This window comes from Pantherophis guttatus, chromosome 8 (genome assembly GCF_059756535.1).
Source record: "Pantherophis guttatus breed Tessera chromosome 8, ASM5975653v1, whole genome shotgun sequence".
Lineage (NCBI taxonomy): Eukaryota > Metazoa > Chordata > Lepidosauria > Squamata > Colubridae > Pantherophis > Pantherophis guttatus.
Window position 1 is genome coordinate 11462493 of NC_142070.1, and position 20810 is coordinate 11483302.

Genomic DNA, 20810 nt, shown 5'->3' on the forward strand with positions numbered 1-20810 from the left:
CTCCCTCCCCTTCCTCCCTTCCTCCCTCCCTCTCTCACATCTCTTTTCCTCTCTCTCTCCCTCCTTCCCTCTCTCTCCCTCCTTCCCTCTTTCCCTCCCACCCTCCCTCTCTTTCCCTCTCCTCCTCCCCCTCCCTCCCTCTTTCCCTGTCCCTCCCTCTGCCTCTTTCCCTCTCTCCTTCCCTCTCCCTCCCTTTCTCTCTTTCCCTCTGCCCCTCCCTCCCTCTCACCCTCCCTCTTTTTCCCTCTTCCCCTCTCTCCCTCCCTTTCCCTGTCCCTCCCTCTCCCTCTTTCCCTCTCTCCCTCCCTCTCTCTCTTTCCCTCTCCCCCTCCCTCCCTCCCTCTTTCCCTCTCCCTCCCTCTCTCTCTTTCCCTCTCCCCCTCTCTCCCTCCCTCTCTCCCTGAATAAAAATGCACCATTTGCCGGGTATCTGGTCTCTTAATAAGATTTTGTTTCTGTCCTTATGCTAAAGGTGAGGAGAATGCAGTAATCTGATTGCTTGCATGTTTTCCACGATGAGGTTTGCAATACTCTGAGAGGCAGCCTGCCAAAATTAATTGTGTAGCAGAGGGACAAGCTGGCTATGGGGTAATGAAATCTCTGCTCCTAAATTTGCAGAGGAAGCTTAGTTGTCTTTTGTAAAAAAAAAATTTAAAAAAAAAGGAAAAAATCCTAGTTTAACATTTCAAGAAACTCTATTGCTTTCTGCCTCCTAGCACTGTGAAGTTCAGCTATAAGTCCAAAATTAATACCTATTTTTCAGAGAGGAATCGGCCCAATTGAGCGTGTGCAAGAAAACCAGGAAAGGAAGCATTTCAATGTGACAGTTTGGTCTAGTGGTTAAGGCACAAGGCTAGAAACCAGGAGACAGTGAATTCTTAATCCCACCTTATCCATGAAAGGCACCTGGATGACTTTGAGCCAATCACAGGGAGAGTCTGAGTTCTAATCCCACCTTAGCCATGAAAGCCAGCTGGGTGACTTTCAACCAATCACAGGGAGAGTCTGAGTTCTAATCCCACCTTAGCCATGAAAGCCAGCTGGGTGACTTTCAACCAATCACAGGGAGAGTCTGAGTTCTAATCCCACCTTAGCCATGAAAGCCACCTCGGTGATTTGGAATCACCAGGAGAGGGTGAGTTCTAGTCCTGCCTTTGGTATGAAAGCTTCCCATTATTCAGCTTATAAATGCTACGTGCTTAGAGCTTAAAGCTCAAAGCATTGACCCCACACACCCACTTTATGGTCTGTTTCTGTTGCTCCCCTCTAGGAGGAGGTTTCGAAACATTTCTAGCAGGACTACCAGATTCTGTAACAGCTTCATTCCCTATGCCATCCGTCTGGTAAACTCGCAAGACTCATTTTTCTCGCCTTGTGCAGGTATACATCCGGTCAACAGTTCAGCGGTTCGAATCCCTTGTGCTGCGTAACAGGGTGAGCTCCCGTTACTTGTCCCAGCTTCTGCCAACCTAGCAGTTCAAAAGCACGTAAAAAAAATGCAAGTAGAAAAATAGGGACCACCTTTGGTGGGAAGGTAACAGCGTTCCGTGCGCCTTTGGTGTTTAGTCATGCCAGCCACATGACCACGGGGACGTCTTCAGACAGCGCTGGCTCTTCAGCTTTGAAACGGAGATGAGCACCGCCCCCTAGAGTCGGGAACGACTAGCACATATGTGCGAGGGGAACCTTTACCTTTACCTATGTACAGGGCCGGATTTAGATGAAAAGAGGCCCTAGGCTATTCCACTTATGAGGCCCTTTCACCTATAGTGAAAGTGTAATTTTAATTTTGCTAACAATTTGAATGTAGGCCCCTCTTGATCTTGAGGCCCTAGGCTGAAGCCTAGTTAGCCTATAGGAAAATCCGGCCCTGCCTATGTAGTGTATATTGGAGGTGTTGACCCTTTGAGAGCTACATGCAACAAAATTTCATTTTAATGTATGCCGATTCATTTGCATTCAAAGTGACAATAAAGTTATTCTAAGGGTCACCTTGAGCCAGTCATTTTCTCTTAGTCCAACTCATCTCACAGAGTTGTTGTGGGGAAAATAAGAGAAGGAAGGCACGTATTACTAGATATGTTTGCTGCCTGGAGTTGTTTATAATAAACAAACGGAATTTAATCCTGAAGCTTTCTTTAGAGATTATTTTTGACAGTATTTTAAAATAATTGCTGCCAGCTGTTAAACATTCCATTTCCCCACTAGTTGGTGATGACTTTAAACTCCCATTATACTCAGACATTCAGCCATTTTAGGTTGGGAATGCTGGGAGTTGAAGTCCACACATCTGGAGAAAGTGGGGCAACGATGGTCCTTTATGACCGTGCTGGCTCAGGAATTCTGGGAGTTGAAGTCCACAGGTCGTAAAGAGGCCATAGTTGTCCTACCCCTAGACTATCTTATGCTTGTTGCCTTTGTGGCCATCTTCTGGATTCCCTTTGGCAGCTCACTGGCTATTGTGGAAACCATTGACACCACAAGGATGTTTCCATGTTCTTACATGAATGTGAGCACCTCATTTTCCTTCTTGGTACCCGTAACAAGATTTTAAAATTAAAACATTAGTGAGAAAACGGATACCGCCCTTCCTAAACCGAGTACTCTCAGAGGGATTGAAATATAGTTCCCAGTTATCTGTGTAGTTGGGGATGATGGGAGCTATAATTTAGCACAGGGGCGTTGGAAGAAATATCCATCTGGTTCAGTTCCAAGCTGGGTGAAAGACACTGGAAACATGGCAGCTGATTGGAAAGATGGTTTAATGGTGAAGCAGAACCATCAAGCACATGGTTCTCTGGTGCAGCTGAACACATGGGAGTTGAGAGTGGGGTTTTTTTAATACCTTCTTTTGGGCTTTGCACTTAAGTTTCCTGTTCCGGTGCAAGAACATGTATTCTATTGGCTGTTGCCATGGGGCCCTGTAGGAGTCATGTTTGTCTGAGCTAAGATTGGTTGAAGTTTGGACTGCAGATGTCCTTAGGAGATTGTGCAATGTGGTGAGCTCTGTGTCTTCTGCTATTATAGGTCCTATTGTCTCCTGAATGGCCATGTCTTAATCCCATCACTCTGGAACTGAAGGTCTTTTGTCTTGTAGATAGGATGACCCAGTCTTTCTTAATGGGCACCAAATATCTGCTGGGGGTAGGGAGCTGTTTTCCAAGAGCATGATTCTCCTTTAGGGAAATATAATATTCTGTCTTTTTTAATATTTCCCAAAATAGTTCATCCTTCTAGGAGAGGGCTGGGTGCTAACTTTGTACAGGGGTAAGTAGCCTTTTTGTGCAAATGGGCACTTGTGGAATTTGAGATCATGTAGGTGGCACTCACACAAAATGGTTGCTGCTATGAAGGTTACTTTTTTATAAAATGGTGTCTGGATGAGTACGGCCAGTCACCAAGCATACTCTTCTTTGAAGGTTGAGTGAAGATACCGTACTAATTGCCCTCTCTTCCACCTCTGTTTTTTCTCACCATAGATGTTGGTTACTACCACCATTAGGGGTGACATGATAGCAGTCTTCCAAAATTTGAGGGACTGCTACTAAGAAAGGGGTGTGTGTCAACCTATTCATCAAAGTACCTGAAGGTAGGAGAAGAATCAATGAAAGGAAACTAATCAAGGAGAGCAGCGATCTAGAACTAAGGAGAAATTTCCTGACAGAACAATTAATTAGTGGAACAACTTGCCTCCATAAGTTGTGAATGCTCCAACACTGAAAGTTTTTAAGAAGAGATTGGACAGGCATTTGTCTGAAATGGTATAGGGTTTCCTGCCTAAGTAGGGGGTTGGACTAGAAGACCTCCAAGGTCCCTTCTAACTCAGTTATTCTATTATTCTTCACGCTGGTGAGTCACTCTGGGAATCCCTTGAGGTTTCTCTATGACCCAGAGGAACTTGACGATGAAATTGGCGCAGACTTAATATTGCAAACTTAGTAAGTATGATCATGTTATCTCCCTGCCAGGTAAGTATAAACATAGGAATGCCATCTTTCAGTGGGTAATTCTCACATGACGTATCATGACTTTTCCCCCCTTCGCTGAAACGGGGTGGGCGTGGCCAGCGAGTGATGCCTCCGGCCCACAGGCCGCGAGTTTCACACATCTCAATCTAATATCTGCATACGGGATTTTATCAATGACATCAACATAGGGAAAGATAGGGAACTCATAGACTGCAGCAAGCCAGGATATTAGACCTTGCTTTGTTGAACAAGCAACCATGATCTGCTTGAACCCAACTCATAATCATACTTGAGGGCGGTGTTCATCCCTGTTTCAAAGTCGAAGAGCCAGCATTGTCCGAAGACGTCTCCGTGGTCATGTGGCCAGCATGACTAAATGCCAGAGGCGCACGGAACGCTCATACCTTCCCACCAAAGGTGGCCCCTATTTTTCTACTTGCATTTTTTACATGCTTTCGAACTGCTAGGTTGGCAGAAGCTGGGACAAGTAGCAGGAGCTCAATCCATTACGCAGCACTAGGGATTCGAACCGCTGAACTGCCGACCTTTTGATCGACAGGCTCAGCACCCTATCCACTGAGCCACCGCATCCCTGTTTCATACTTGATACATTTTAATTTATTTTTATTTTATTTATTAGATTGAATAGAATAAAACGACAGAGTTGGAAGGGACCTTGGAGGTCTTCTAGTCCAACCTCCTGCTCGGGAGGAAACCCTACATCATTTCAGAAAAATGGTTGTCGAATCTCTGACAGTGTTGGAGCATTCACAACTTCTGGAGGCAAGTCATTTCTACTGATTATTGTTCTCACTGTCAGGAAATTTCTCCTTAGTTCTAGGTTGCTTCTCTCCTTGATTAGTTTCCACCCATTGCTTCTTGTCCTGCCCTCAGGTGCTTGTCCTGATTGGCATATGTCAACCATCTCATCTACATCTCTCAACATAACCTTCTTTTCAGGGTAATGGTTTGAGACCTTGTGAGGAGAAGAAACTCATGAGCAATTATAAATGAGAGCTACGAAACAATAAAAATATTTTCCCTACTGGGAATAAAAAAAAATATTGGAGGCTGGATGGATGAAGGAAATGAATCAAATATACCGAATCTCCAAGGAAATCTAATTTTGTATTATAAAACGAAGCCTTGGAAAGGCTTCAGGCCAAACAGTGATTAATGAACTTGATAATATATATATATATTCTGTATTCATTTCTGTGGAACCAGATGGCAGTTCTCCATAAATCCTTACCTAAGAAAAACTATAATTCAAAGTATCATGTTTGATTTCTCCCGAAAGGGAGAGGATGTTCTTTTTTATATAAATAAAGACATACAGGAAATAATTTAGGCCTTGATAAAACTGTTTCTCATGAAAATATTTTGCAATTTGGAAAAGAAGTCAAAGGTTATCTCGTGCTATCCGTCCACCATATTCTGTCAGACGCGACAGAGGAATTATGATGTAAATCCCTGGATTATAAAAAGTGTAACATTGAAATTTATATGGAAGCTATTCCAGTTATCTGGAAATGACAGCTTGTGTGGTTCGGTGGGGCCTGCAGAATAGTTATTTTTATAAGCCTTGAGGTTGATACCGTTAAGCCTTTGCTCTGTGGACCTGCCTTTGTAATCTTCTGATGCTATTTAAGCATGTTCAAACCCATGGAGGATTTTTCATTAGAGAGAGAGACAGAGGGAGATAGAAAGGAGAGAGGGAGAGAGGGACAGAGGGAGGGACAGAGGGAGGGAGGGAGAGAGAGAGAAGGAGAGAGAAGGAGAGAGAGAGAGGAAGAGAGAGGGAGAGACAGAGAGAGGGAGGGAGGGAGAGAGAGAGAGAAGGAGAGAGAGAGAGGAAGAGAGAGGAAGAGAGAGGGAGGGAGGGAGCGAGAGAGAGGGAGGGAGAGAGAGAGAAGGAGAGAGAAGGAGAGAGAGAGGAAGAGAGGGAGGGAGGGAGGGAGAGAGAGGGAGAGAGGGAGGGAGAGAGGGAGGAAGGAAGAGAGAGAGGGAGAGGGAGAGAGGAAGAGAGAGGGAGGGAGGGAGAGAGAGGAAGAGAGAGGGGGCGGAGAGAGGGAGGGAGGGAGAGAGAGGAAGAGACGGAGGGAGGGAGAGAAGGAGAGAGGGAGAGAGAGGGAGAGAGAGGGAGGGAGGGAGACAGGGAAAGAGAGACAGAGGGAGGGAGAGAGCGAGGGAGGGAGAGAGAGATGGAGGGAGGGAGAGAGAGGGGGGAGTAGAGAGACAAAGGGAGGGAGGGAGAGAGGGAGAGGGAGAGAGGGAGTAGAGAGAGAAAGGGAGAGAGAGAGGGAGAGGGAGAGAGGAAGAGAGAGGGAGGGAGGGAGGGAGAGAGAGAGAGGAAGAGAGAGAGAGGAAGAGAAAGGGAGGGAGGGAGGGAGGGAGAGGAAGAGAGAGGGGGCGGAGAGAGGGAGGGAGGGAGAGAGAGGGAGAGAGGGAGGAAGGGAGAGAGAGAGGGAGAGAGGAAGAGAGAGGGAGGGAGAGAGAGGAAGAGAAAGGGAGGGAGGGAGAGAGGGGAAGAGAGAGGGGGCGGAGGGAGGGAGGGAGAGAAGGAGAGAGGGAGAGAGAGGGAGGGAGGGAGACAGGGAAAGAGAGACAGAGGGAGGGAGAGAGCGAGGGAGGGAGAGAGAGATGGAGGGAGGGAGAGAGAGGGGGGAGTAGAGAGACAAAGGGAGGGAGGGAGAGAGGGAGAGGGAGAGAGGGAGTAGAGAGAGAAAGGGAGAGAGAGAGGGAGAGGGAGAGAGGAAGAGAGAGGGAGGGAGGGAGGGAGAGAGAGAGAGGAAGAGAGAGAGAGGAAGAGAAAGGGAGGGAGGGAGGGAGAGGAAGAGAGAGGGGGCGGAGAGAGGGAGGGAGGGAGAGAGAGGGAGAGAGGGAGGAAGGGAGAGAGAGAGGGAGAGAGGAAGAGAGAGGGAGGGAGAGAGAGGAAGAGAAAGGGAGGGAGGGAGAGAGAGGAAGAGAGAGGGGGCGGAGGGAGGGAGGGAGAGAAGGAGAGAGGGAGAGAGAGGGAGGGAGGGAGACAGGGAAAGAGAGAGACAGAGGGAGGGAGGGAGAGAGCGAGGGAGGGAGAGAGAGATGGAGGGAGGGAGAGAGGGGGGGAGTAGAGAGACAAAGGGAGAGAGGGAGAGAGAGAGGGAGAGAGGGAGTAAAGAGAGAAAGGGAGGGAGAGAGAGAGGGAAGGAGAGAGAAAGAGAGAGGGAGGGAGGGAGGGAGGGAGAGAGGTGTTCTTAGCATCAGATGAGGATGTAAAGATCGAAAGAAATGTTACAGTGCTTCGAAAACTCCAGACAATAACAGAACATTTATGAACTCGCTCCAATTTTGCAATGTTTCAGGGCAGCTCTCAGTGTTCTCGACTTGATTTAACATTGAGACTAATTTCTCAGACAAGAGAGTCCCTGTTTATTTCCAGATTATCCCTCTCCCCCCCCCCACCCCCAGCAGTGGAGAAAAAAAAAAAAGGCTGGAAACTTCGATCTCATTAAGTGAAAACCGAGTGTGTTTTGCTGTGGTGGGTTGCAGCCTACCGAGAGCCATGATCTTCTAAGATCAATGGTAGGGAGATGGCGCAGCAAAATCAGCGTCTCCAAGGGGATCAGAGAACAAAAGCTCAATTATATATTTTTTCCCGTAACCGCCAGCCACAAATGAGAAGAAGTTGCAACAAACAGCGAGGGCTTAAAAATGGTACTTTCTAATGCAGCTTCAATTTAGGGATTTTCTCCTTTTAAACGTGTTTTAAATTATTTTAAATATGCATTTATCGACTTAAACAACGTAGAAATAGGATGCTCCAATTGCAAACACAGCCACAGAAAAAATGAAACAGGAGCAGCTAACAAGAAGGAGCCAGAGGGGGGGGGACGCAAATTGTTACCCAGGTAACATCTGAATCAGAACCAATTTATAAAAGCAGCCTTCCCCATCCAATCGCCTTCAAATTGTGTCAAATTACAAGCTCCATCATCCCCAGCAGCTGTGCAGGCAATCCAAGTTTGCACGGCTTTGTAATTTCTACATGGTCTCACAGGAGAGAGAGAGAGAAAAGATTAATTCACTTGCCACAAACTCGATTGGAGCTTGTTTGAAGCTTAGTTGGTTGCACAGTCTGAGCCAATCATGGCTTATATTCCATAAATCACACATAATAAACTATGGTTTAGCACATAAGAAGGTACCAATAGAAGAGAATATTTGTAGCTCGGGGATAAACTGTGGGGTCCTTGATTCTCTCTGAGCTTGGGGGTTTTCCTGCAGATGTTTCATTACCCAATTAGGTAACACATTCAGTGATAAGCACTGAAGTATTGAAGATGTTACCTAGTAGGGTAATTAGATGTATGCAAGAAAACAACCAAGCTCACAAAGCACCAGGGACCCTGCACAGCAGAGTTCACACAATATGGTTATGTGAGCCATAGTCTTGATAAGCCAGCTTTCCTTAACCTACTATCCTCCAGATGTTAAACTCCTAGGAGTGCCAAGTAGAATAATCTCTGGACACATCAGTTGAAAATATTGGGAATGAAGGTCAATATGTTTGGAAAGACATAAGACTGGGAAAGGCTACTACTGTGCTAAGTCAAAATGTGGCTTGTTTCTTTGAGATTTAATAGGCTCAATACATCTAATCATTCTGGTTTGCAAATCATAGTATTATGGCTGTGTGTATGATTCCTAGCTGTGATTTATTCAGTAAACCAGGACTTCAGGACTTAAACATCACTTACACATATATATGAGACTCTAAAAGAGTACAGCATTAGTCATATATTATTAGTTTTTTCATAAGCAGGAGAAAATTATCTTGTCTTATTATCAATTGTTGGGGAGATGAGCAACATAGAATAAAATAGAGAAAGTAATAGAAAATGAAGAAACTAAAATGCTCCGGGACTTTAGACTTCAAAAAGACAGGCACTTGCACCATAACATCCCAGACTCAACAATTATCAATAAGAAAGACCAAAAAAATCTGGCAGTACCTGGACAGAGCAGAAGAGAAGAGAAAGAACTGGAGAAGATAACCAAATACAAAAAAACCAACAAAAAAACCCCTGCAAATAGAAACAGAACGACTGTGGCAAAAGAAGACACAGGTAGTACCAACAGCAATAGCCATGTTGGGTGCAATCCCAAAACAACTGAAGTCCCATTTGAACGCCATCGGAATTGACAAAATCACCATCAGTCAATTGCAAAAGGCAAACTCAGAAGAGCTTACGTCCTGCGATGACACCTCTAACACCATCAAACATCCACCTCTGCCTATCCCAGGTCTGCTTGGAAAGGGCTCGGTAGGTGGACAAAATCTAGTCTGAACATCTGGCTGCGACAGTCCAGAATGGATGGATGGATGGATGGATGGATGGATGAATGAATGAATGAATGAATGAATGAATGAATGAATAAATAAATAAATAAATAAATAAATGGTTTTCGTGCCTTTATACCTAACAAGACAATGGTTAAGAGTCAAATTACAAACATCTGGCTTGTCCATGGTTTCCTCAGATTTATCTACTTTTAGGGAAAGGAAAGAGAGGAGAGGGAGAAGAAGGATTGTTGTAAAACAAGAGAGATGAAATGGTAGAAGAGCAACCCCGAATATACTTAAATTGTTTAGGATGAAGATTGTACTAGTATGAAAGTTAAAAGAAAATATGTATGTTAGATAGGAAACTGTACATTTAAGATATGTTTATGAGGAAAAAAAAATAAAAATCTTTAAAAAAAAGATTTTTCTACTTTTAATGGTTGCACGCTGACATTTGACATTCTGCTTTTATGTCTGCGCATACAAGCAAAGTCTTTCAGTAAGAGTTTGGAGTGTCTCAGATTCTTTCTTTTGGAATTGTATGGCTTTTCATTCAACGTTGGGAATGGTTTCACAATATGACACCTGCCATGGGCCACCTGGAGCTCCCGAAAGCCTTTTAATAAAGTTTGAAAGGCTGCAGCATGGATTTCTTCTGATATTTGGCTATCATAAATTAACACACCACTCTGCACTTCAGTAAAGGACATCCCAAAAGAATAGAAACTCTGCATGTTTTATGTGTTATTGTTCTCATGCACAAACTCTCAAATGTTTTATTATCTGCTTTGCTACAATGACCTTTGGGTTTTCCTTCCTCTCCATCATTGTCCTTCAGCATCTTGGAAAGTAGCCCAAATTAAAGCAATTCCAGAAAAGAGATATATTGCCTGAACTAGACCAAGAACGAATGAATACAAATATTTCTAGCCTTGGGGGGGGAAAAATACGTTTCCTGATAGGTCTAATTCATTCACGCAGCTGCCCCATCCTTTACTTAAAATTAATATAGGTCAGGTAAACTGCCTCATACAAGTCAGAATGAATGTATTTCAACTTTTGGAACTGTATATATATAAATATCTGTCTCGACTCCTGAGAACTTGAAAGAAACAATTCCCTGATGTTTTCTTGGCAACATTTTTTAGAAGTGATTTATTTGCCCTTGTCTCTTTTGTAGGACAGAGAGAGAGGGCCTGGCCCCAGAGACATCCAGCTGGCTTTGTGCCTAAGGAGACAGTAGGTCTCTTGGTCTCCTGATTTCCAGCCCGGTGCCTTAACCACTAGACTAAAGTCATAGACAGCCATGATCAATGCTTCTCACTTCCATTCCACTAATGGAGTCAAAGGGTAAGTGTTGGAATTCGTTGTTGGAATGTATTTTGATGGAACAACTACAGTAGTATTTAGCCAGTAGATGGCAGTGTTTACAAGTTTGGATGCCGAACCTATGGCATGCAGAGACATATCTGTGGGCACGCGAGCATTACCCTAGCTCAGCTCCAGCGCACATGCGTGTACCGGCCAGCTGATGATATTCTCGTCGGGAAACGAGCTGTTTCTGGCCTCCGGAGGCCCTCCAGGGAAGGGTGGGGAAGGCCGCTTTTGCCCTCCCCAGGCTCCAAGAAAGCCTCTGGAGCCTCGGAAGGGCGAAAAACGGGCCTACCGGGCCCACCGGGCCATCACGTGGCAAAAGCGGGGGGAGAGTGTGTGTGTGTGTGTGTGTGTGTGTGTGGCGTGCTCATTGAATTATGGGTGTGGGCGTGCATTCGCGCAACCCCATGCGCTCCCCCCGCTTTTGGCACATGATGGCAAAAAGGTTAGCCATCACTGCTCTATGCTCTTTTGTTTTAAGTAGAGTTTCTTGTTTCCTGTAACCAAGTTAGATAGTTGAGCAGTAAAGCACATGGTGACTGTACTCTTTGTTTGCTGTGTGTGGTGCTTTATATAAACAGAATTTCTAACAGTCAGATTCTGTATAAAATTGCATCATTAAATGTTATTGTATTTTGTAGCAATACCTACTGCAAATTATCCAAGTCTTTGGGGAATTCTGAGTGTATTATATTTAATGTGACTTAGCAAGTTTGCAAGGCAGCCTATTATTATTCCTCAATGTCATAGATTACCTTTCTTTGAATGCACATACTCATTTTTGGAGATATAGAGCTTTCATCTGTTGGGGTGAAGAGATAAAAATAAAGATTCTTATTAGGAAAATCCTGGGGACTGCTTCGACACCTCCATATGGAAGTAGTTTGCCATTGCCATATTCTAGAATTTGTTTTATGTCCCAATTTGGCATATAGTCCTAAGAAATTATAGAGATCATCCTTCCAGGTCTAACTAAATCTGAGTCTGCTTAGCTTTGGAGAATCGGCCAAGGTCTGCTGAATGATGCTACTTGTTATGAGAAAATGTGAGATAACCAGAATTTTCTTCTTAAATTGGCCAACAAAGGGGAAAAAAAAAACATTGAATAGGATTTTTGGCCTAATGCACTTAATTGTCATTCAAGGAATTCATTCTTCAAGATAATTGTAAATAATTACATTTTCTAGATCAATATGCCCAGCAGAGTCCTGATATAGTATTTTTTTTTTACTAGAAAAACAACAGGAACAACATCAATTAGGCTAATTTAAACAAAGATCAAAATTGTGCAGGCCATACATTCTATGGAAGTGAAAGTTGTGTAGAAAGTTAGCACCTACCCCCCCCGCCGGAAGAATGAAACATTTTGGGAAATATTAAAAAGGCAGAATATTTCCCTGCCCCAAGCAGAAACTGAGGAGGCCAACTTTTAGAAATGCAGATTTGGTGATCCATTCAGAAAGACTGGGTGAAGACAGAAACTCAGATAAGAACAAAGAAAAGGCTGACAAAATTAGCTCAGACAAAGACCTAGGATTTGCATTTCCTCTTTTGCCTATAGAACCAGCTATGACCCCTACATGACCCCCATAGGAATCTAACAGCCAATAGAATAGTAAAGGACATGTTCTCGCACAGGAACAGGAAGCTCAAATACAAAGCCCAAAGAAGGTATTAAAACCCACCCACTCTCAACTCCATTTTGTCAACTGCCCAGAATCACATATGGTTCTGCTTCAGCAATAAACCATCTTTCCAATCAGCCTCCATGTTTCCAGGGTCTATCTCCCAGCTTGGAACTGAACCAGATGGATTTTCCTCCTAACAGTTGGATTTTGAAGATGTAGGAAAGGAAGAGTGTTTTGATGCCTTTCAACTTTGGTGTTGGAGAAGACTCCTGGGAGCACAATGGACAGCCAAGGAAACAAACAAATGGATCATTGAACAAATCAATCCAGAATTCTCTCTAGAGGCACAAATGAGCAGGTTTAAATTATCCTATTTCACACACACAGTGTGAAGTCCCAGCTCTCTGGAGAAGGCTCTAGTGCTGGAAAAGGTGGAAGGAAAGAGAAGAGGACAACCAGCAGCAAGATGGATGGATTCGGTTATAGTAGCCATGAGTGCACTGTTGGAAGAGTTGAAGGACCTGGTTTGGGGCATATCATCAGGGAGAGAATCTATCTATGCGTTCACTAACCAACAATGACTTGATGGGATGTTATCAAACTATTTAAACCAGGGCTGTCAAACTCGGTTTCATTGAGGGCCGCATCAGGGTTGTGTTTGACCTTGAGGGGGCATGGCTAGCTCGATGTCACTTGTGTCGGGAACGCCTGTGGTGGCCCAAGGGCTCTGCCAGCAAAAACGGGCTCCTGAGCTCCGTTTTCGGCTGCGATGGCTTCCTGCAACCCTCTGCCTGCAAAAACAGAGCTCGGGAGGGCTGCGAGCTCCATTTTCGCTGGCAGAGGCATTGCGGGCTGGTCCTTCGCTTTTTCCAGGGCGGCCCCGCAGGCCAGATCTAAGCTGGATTTGGCCCACGGGCCTTGAGTTTGACACCCCTGATTTAAATCAAGGGTGTCCAATTTTAAGACCTGTGGACTTCAACTCCCAGAATTCCCCAGCCAGCCATCTGGGGAATTCTGGGAGTTGAAGTCGACAAATTTTAGAGTTACCAAGGTTGGATACCCTCGACTTAATCAAACAGGCACTATAACTCTTTCTCCATCTCTCTGCTCCATTCCCACTTCTCCAAATATTTTAAGCAGCCACATCACCTGTAACCATGTCCATTTAATATGTCTCAAATTTATGCAGCAAGGTTTCAGGTGGAGTCCTGAAGGCACAGTGGTTAGAATGCAGTATTGGAGGCAAACTCTGCCCACTGCCTGTTGTGGTCTGCCAGCAGCCTGCGGAGCTGGCAGCAGAGTCAGACAGTGAGGTGGCTGGGGAGAAACATGGGCCAGTCCTGGAGTCTGGGGAAGGCTCGGATGAGGGCTCTGCATCAGAGGCAGAGATGGGGCCAGGGCCATCTGGAAGTTATGTGCGGACTCTGGAGCCTCCAGAGTCGGACAGCAGAGAGGCAGAGGAACAGGAGGAGTCTGTTCCTAGTGTGTGCATGTGCAGAGCTGCCAGAAGGCAAGAACAGTTAAAACAAAAGGGAAGACTTGGGAGTAAGGCCTGGATATGATTGGCTCCTCCCATAAGGCTTAAAAGAGGGGCAAAGGCACGTGGGCCCTTTGCAGGAAAGCAACATTGTTAATTCTGTTCCCAGTCGGCATCTTTGTTTGATTCTGGATTCTGTGTGGCTTTGCCAAGTAGGTCTTTTGCAGCACGTCAAAGGAAATAAAGGTTGGTATTATCCCGAAGGACTTCTCCCGAAGGACTTTTTGGAACTAATTGGGACTCAGCTGTGAATGAATGTAATTCACAGCTGTTGAAATAAAAGAGGTTTTTGGGACTACTCGTGTGTTTTAATGACTCAGGAAGCCTAGATCACAACACTGCCAGGGGTTCGATCCTGACTGGCTTGAGGTTGACTCAGCCTTCCATCTTTCCAAGATCAGTAAAATGAGGACCCAGATTGTTGGGGGCCATATGCTGACATTGTAAAACCACCCAGAGCGTGCTGCAAAGCACTATGGGGCGGTATATAAGTCTAAGGGCTATGGCTATATCCTCCAAAGTGCTCACCTTTCAGTCATCAAATCTCACTGACAAAGCCAGCTTTCTGAAATTGTCTTTTTTTTTTTTTTTTATGTCTGGGGAACTTTTCCAAGAAGGCATCTGTATTCAAGAGTGATGGATCTTGTGCCAAGATTAAAATGGGGAGAAGAATAGCAAAGTGCTTCACCTTTTAGTCTCTATAAACATTCCACATAGCTTACAAATTATAACTCTCAACTGTTATAAGAACAAGTTTTTGATCTAAGGTGGGAAAGAAAGAGATTTACTGCTTCCAAAGGGCACTGATCCCTCATTAATAAATGATTTCCTTCCTTTATTCCACCTCTACACCAGCAAATTCTGGATTTTTTTTTTAGCTAATCATTATTTCCCAAGACAAGTGTGTTAATCTCCCAGGAAAAAAAGATATTTCGCAAATAAAAAGTGTAGGGATGTAGAGTTACTTATGAGAATGGGATAGGAGATTAGAAACGTGTTGTTTCCTCAAGAGGAAAACCATTATTATTGCAAGGGGGAAAAAAGAGGATTCATTAAATAAAATTAACAAAATTAAGACTTCTTGAGCAGCCAAGGTTCATTCGCAACATTCATTCGTAACCAAGATTCATTTGCAAATAGTTTCCTAAAAATTACCATGTTTCCCCGAAAATAAGACCCTGTCTTATATTTTTTTAACCCCGAAATAAGCACTTGGCTTTATTTTCAGGGACGTCTTATTATTTTGGGATACATGGAGCAAGACAGGGCTCCTCTTGCCGTCTGTTGTGGCCCGCCAGCGGCCTGTGCAGCTAGTAACTGATTCCGACAGCGAGGAGGCTGGTGTGATTCGCCAGCAGCCTGTGCAGCTGGCACCCAAGTCAGACAATGAGCAGGCTGGAGAAGATTTGGTGCCAGAGGCGGGGATTCAGCCAGGGCCTTCAGAACCTCCAGAAGCTCTCATAAGTGAAGAGGAAGAAGAGGAGGAGCCTCTTCTCAATGCATGGGTATGCAAAGCTGCCAAAAGGCAGGAATGGCTCCTCAGGAGAAGGTCTCCTCAAGAGTAAAGCTTGGGGCTAACTGGCCACTCCCCTAGCTTATTTAAGGAATGACAACGACTGAGGCAATTTGCAGAAAACAACTTCATTCATATTCCTTCATGTATTGACTCCAGAAACATCTGATCGGCTCTTGCTTCTCTCTTGTCATTTTTTCCTGCAAATTGCTTCTGGGCATTCTTCCAACCACAGTAAGCTTACGGTTATCTGAAAGACTGTGCCTCAGCATTGAATTATTATTCCTTGGACTCTTGGTGGCTGTTAATTAAGTTAAATTAACAGCCCTTGTTCAGAAAAGACTGATTTAAACTGTACTTGTGTTCGAACAACTACTAAGAAAGCTCATTCGTAGTCCTTAATTAGTAAACGAAGATTTTTACGGACTTTGTGTGTGCTGTATGCTTTGTGGTCCGTAGCTGGGGTAGAACACCATCTTACCTGATTTCCAGCTCTGTCTCCCTAACCCTAACCAGAGGAAATGGTGGGGACCAGCTGCACATGCGGTTAAATATTTTCGGGGAGGGCTTATTTTCAGGGGGCGGCTTATTTTAGCCCATGCGCTCAAAAGTGCGATTGGGCTTATTATCAAGGGATGTCTTATTTTCAGGGAAACAGGGTATTCATTCATAGTTTTTGGAAAAGGATGATAATTTCTGGAAAAGGATGATCCTTGCTATATAAAAAAAATGTTTTTAAAAGAAAAGCGCAGTTTTCCAGAAAATATAGGCCCAACAGACCAGTTCATTATTTCTTTGGGTCTTTATAAAACAGTTTTTCCATCTGATACCTTCTGGCAGTTTATAAAACTATAGACAACATAAATGTATCTTACAGAACATTCCCATATGCTAAACCTGGCATCTCATAACACCTCCTCCTCTTCAACCGATAAAAAGCTCATTATAAATTGTTCTAATAATAGAAGGAAAGAAATCCCACCACCAGGTAGAAATGAAAAGACTTATCCTGGTTTTGTTACTGGGCCCATCATTTCTGATGGCTCTCTGATGGTTTAGGCCAGGGGTGTCAAACTCAATTTCATTTACAACCACATTAGGGTTGTGTTTGATCTCAGGGGGGGGGCTGGGGTGCATGTGTGTGTGGCCGGGGGCATAATCAGGGTGGGCGTGGCCAGCTCGACATCACTCATCAAGGCTCCATTTTTGGCCGCGACGCCTCCTGCCAGTGAAAATGGAACTCAGGGAGGCCGTGTGCAGCCCGCCTGGGCTCCATTTTCGCTGTCAGAGGGCTGCAGGAGGCTGTCGCGGCTGCAAATGGAGCCTGGGCGGCTTGCGTTTGGCCTCCCCGAGCTCCGTTTTCGCTGGCAGAGGGCTGCAGGAGGCTGTCGCGGCTGAAAATGAAGCCTGGGCAGCTCGCGTGTGGCCTCACCGACCTCCATTTTCATTGGCAGAGGGCTGCAGGAGGCCACCACAGCCAAAAACGGACCCCGGGCGAGCTGCAAGTGGCTCTCCCGAGCTCCATTTTTGCTGGCAGAGGCACCACGGGCCAGTCCTTCACTGTTTCCAGGGCGGGTCCACGGGCCAGATCTAAGCACCCCAATTGCCAGATCCGTCCCCCAGGCCTTGAGTTTGACACCCCTGGTTTAGGCTCTTTATGGATTACAATCTCTGGATTTCAATGGTAGAATCCCATCTCTAGTCTATTCTTACAATAAAAGCTGAAGCACGATTTCTTCACTAAAGGAGAAAGAAATAGACTCCAAACCATTCGATGTGATGCTTAAGAGTAAGATCCAGTTCACACATTTAAAAATATGATAGCTTTTCCTCATTTCTATTTCTCCAGGGTTAGCCGTGGAAAAGGGGGAAATAAAAAATTTCCACACAGAAGAAACAAAGAACTAGTGTGAACACCAGTGTAATGTTGCACAGCTCCAGACCTCTCATGTTTAGGAGAAGCCTGTAAGTGTTTTTTTACACTGGCAAACAGTTGTGAGAAGGGAGCAGAGAACAAAATGCACCAGTTGGTTCACAATGGGGATACATACCCTGGGATTATAAGAGGAACATATTTTCAATCCACCCAAAAGGGAAATAGACTTCTCTTTGACAATGGTATGGAATGAGACCTAGTCAAACCAGGAAGTTCTGAATCCTGATCTGCCTTCCCTACAATAATTATCTTAGAAAAATGTCCTATTCTGAGAATCTGGGCCATTTTGTACGTATTTCCATTTGCTTTGTTTTGTCCCTTGGTCCCTGATTATTTCATGCTTTCTTCCCTGCCCCATCGTTATAATTTTGTTTGTCGAAACCTTGTTGGGTTCATATCAGCCTGCAAAGCATAATGGAAATAAGAGCAAGCTAAACCTCGATATATAGTTATTCAACAGCAAAGGAAAAAAGACAACTGTGATGCACAAACACATTCTCTTTATACAGTTTGCACAGGACTAAATTTAGTCCGGTGTCATCTTTTAAATCACTTTTCACATCTTGGTGTGAAATTTGGTTTCCTAGGTTAGCACTGAATTAAATCAATTGTCTTGGCAGCCGATTGCAATCAGCAGCAGCAGATTGAGTTATCTCCCTGCATTGTCTAAAATTAAAGGAGCTGGCGACACAATAAGAAAAATATTCAGAAAGCAGAAGAACATTTACCTCAGCTGCAGGAAATACGTAGAAAAATCTTTAATATTACTATGGCTTGCTCCTTCAAAAGCATAAAGCACAACTATTGAGGCTTGCAATTATTCATCAGCTTTCTGAAATTCTTTCTCCTCGGCTTTCTCCTGAAAGCTGCTATCCTATAATTATTTACCTGGAAATAAATTCAAATAATAAACCTGAAATAAATTCAAATAAATGAATTGAATGGGACTACTTAAGTAGACATGTATAGGATTTCACTATGGTTACACTCTTATGCATCACAAAGTAAAAACTGGAATTTTTTTTTTAAAAAAAGCTTTCCCTAAGAACCACCTGCTAAAGGAAAACGAAAAACATTCTAATATTGAAAGCCAGCTTCTTAAAAAAAAAAATAGAATTCTTACAAATCAGTGAGAACAACCTCATCTCATTAGTTTTAAATATGGAAACAGGTTTCTTTATTATAACCTTTTCTTACTAATATTGCCTCTTTTCTCATATACTACACCTTTATAATACAAAATATTTATGAGATGCTGTACGGTATTTATTTTATCAGGTAAAATTGGATGTAAGTAGCCCATCCAGGCTGCCTCAAGGGGGGCGTTTACAAGGTTAATTCTTGCAGATTTGTTACCTTTGGGCTATTCTTTTGTCTAAATAATCCAGTAGTTATAAGATTAATCAGGAATCAGGCTGTGCTCAGGCCCGTTTGATGAGTAAAAACACCTGAGATTTTAATCTGTTCAGAAAAGCACCAAAAACAGATTAGTTTTATTTAATCTGGATGGATAAATGGCAAGAGTTTGATTTTTTTCAAATGTTTCTAAAGCAGGAATGATATTCTTGGAACGAAACTGGAAGTTTTTACCTACTGAATCTAGCCTTTTGTACCAGTAAGCCAAAATAACAACAACAACAATAATAATAATTCTAAAGTAATGCTTTTTTTCCCCTTCTTAAACAGGCTCCCCATTGTGAATGAAGTTTCCTGAGGAACAGATACCTGTGAAAGGACCCCAAATCGCATGAATTTCATGAAAGCAAGACAACCTTCGCTCATGGAGGAAAATGCTTTTAAAAAAAAGAAAGAAACTTACCCCAGATCAGCGTATACAAATGGGCCTTGGGAATGAGAAGAAGGGCATACACAGCTCCACTGTGAAGCAAGGCCATTAAGATGACATTCCTCCACACGATTATTTGCTTGGGTTCCACTTTCTGCTTGCTGTCTTCTTCTCTTGATCCAAAAGGGCCCTCGGCTTGTCCATTGCAGGACATGTCTGTCTCTCCATCCCTCGTGCTCTTGGTTCCTAGCTTGGACATGACTGCTCCCCCCAAAAAACCCCACACCACTACTCACTCGGTGGTGGACCTTCACGGACTGCAAACGCCGATAGCAATTCGTGCTTTGATTGAGGGACTGGGAAGGCAAGGGGGAGAAAGGGAGATGAAAGCTATTATTCTCTTTTTTTTGTTTAGGGATCGGGTTTCCTTTTCTCTCTCTCCCCCTTTCCCTCCCCTGCCTTTCTCCCTTTCTCTGTTCTCTTCCTTCCCAGAGCTGCTATTCAAAGGTATCTAGGGATGCTCAACTTGAAATCTAACAGCTGTTGCCAGCATATTATTCATGCTGCTGCTGCTGCTGTGGCAAAGCTGAACAACTCACAGTAACAGAGGATGAAAAACCGGGGAGGGGTGATGGGGAAGAAGGAGAGAGAGAGAGAGAGAAAGAATGGGAGAAAAACCCTGCATAGCTACAGCCAATCATATGCGTGCTCTTAAAGGGATTCAGAAGGAGGGAGGGGATGGAGAGCAGGACAGAATCTTTGCCTTCTGCTGCTACTGTTTGGTGGTGGTACCTATCGGTTAGTTAGGCTGAATGGACAGACATTCTCCTCCAGCTCCGACAAAGAAGAAGGCCACGGAGGTGTTCTGACGCAGCTGGAATCAGACGGAGAGAAGACGACGGGGGTTTGGGGATTAGGAGTAGCCCAAGGCATGGGGGGGGGGCTTGGTGCCCAAACCATGATTTTAAAAAACCAAAAGGGATTATTAGGGTGATCAGTGAAGCAAGCCAGATCCTGTATGGGGAAAGGTTAGGTGTAGGTCTGCCAAAGGAAACAAGAATGGAATACGCTCTTTTTAGTACATTTTGAACCTTTCTACTTTGCAAGAAAGGTCTTTGCTATTAGGATCAAAGCAATCTCAATTCAGATGCAGGGATCTATCATATCTATATCTATTATCTATCTATCTATCTATCTATCTATCTATCTATCTATCTATCTATCTATCTATCTATCTATCTATCTATCCATCCATCCATCCACCCACCCACCCACCCACCCACCCATCCATCCATCCATCCATCCATCTATCTATCTATCTATCTATCTATCTATCTATTATCTATTATCTATTATCTATCTATCTATCATCATCATCTATCTATCATCTATCTATCATCATCTGTCTATTATCTATCTATTTATCATCATCATCTACCTATCTACCTCTATCTATCTATCTATCTATCTATCTACCTACCTACCTACCTACCTACCTACCTACCTACCTACCTACATCCATCTATCTATCTATCTATCTATCTATCTATCTATCTATCTATCTATCTATCTATCATTGTATAAGAATTCCAATGAAACACTGAAGAACCAACATGCCATATCCATATCCCCCAGTTTAGGACTTTCATTGAACTATGATGATAAATATATCATCAAGGTATGTCCAATATCTACAGGGGCACCAAGCCCAGAAAAGCTGATTTACGCTGTTATGAAGCAGA

At 43.9% G+C, this 20810-nt stretch overlaps 1 protein-coding gene across 1 annotated transcript in view; it reads right to left on the reverse strand.

The window, feature by feature from the left end:
- SCD5 (stearoyl-CoA desaturase 5) overlaps window positions 1-19753 on the reverse strand; it is a 44448-nt gene extending 24695 nt beyond the window's left edge. Inside the window, exon 1 of the mRNA XM_034431181.3 lies at window positions 19102-19753. Coding sequence (XP_034287072.2) covers window positions 19102-19327 — 226 coding nt within the window. The 5' untranslated portion in view covers window positions 19328-19753. The remainder of the gene's footprint in view (window positions 1-19101) is intronic.
- Between the last annotated feature and the right edge of the window lie 1057 nt (window positions 19754-20810).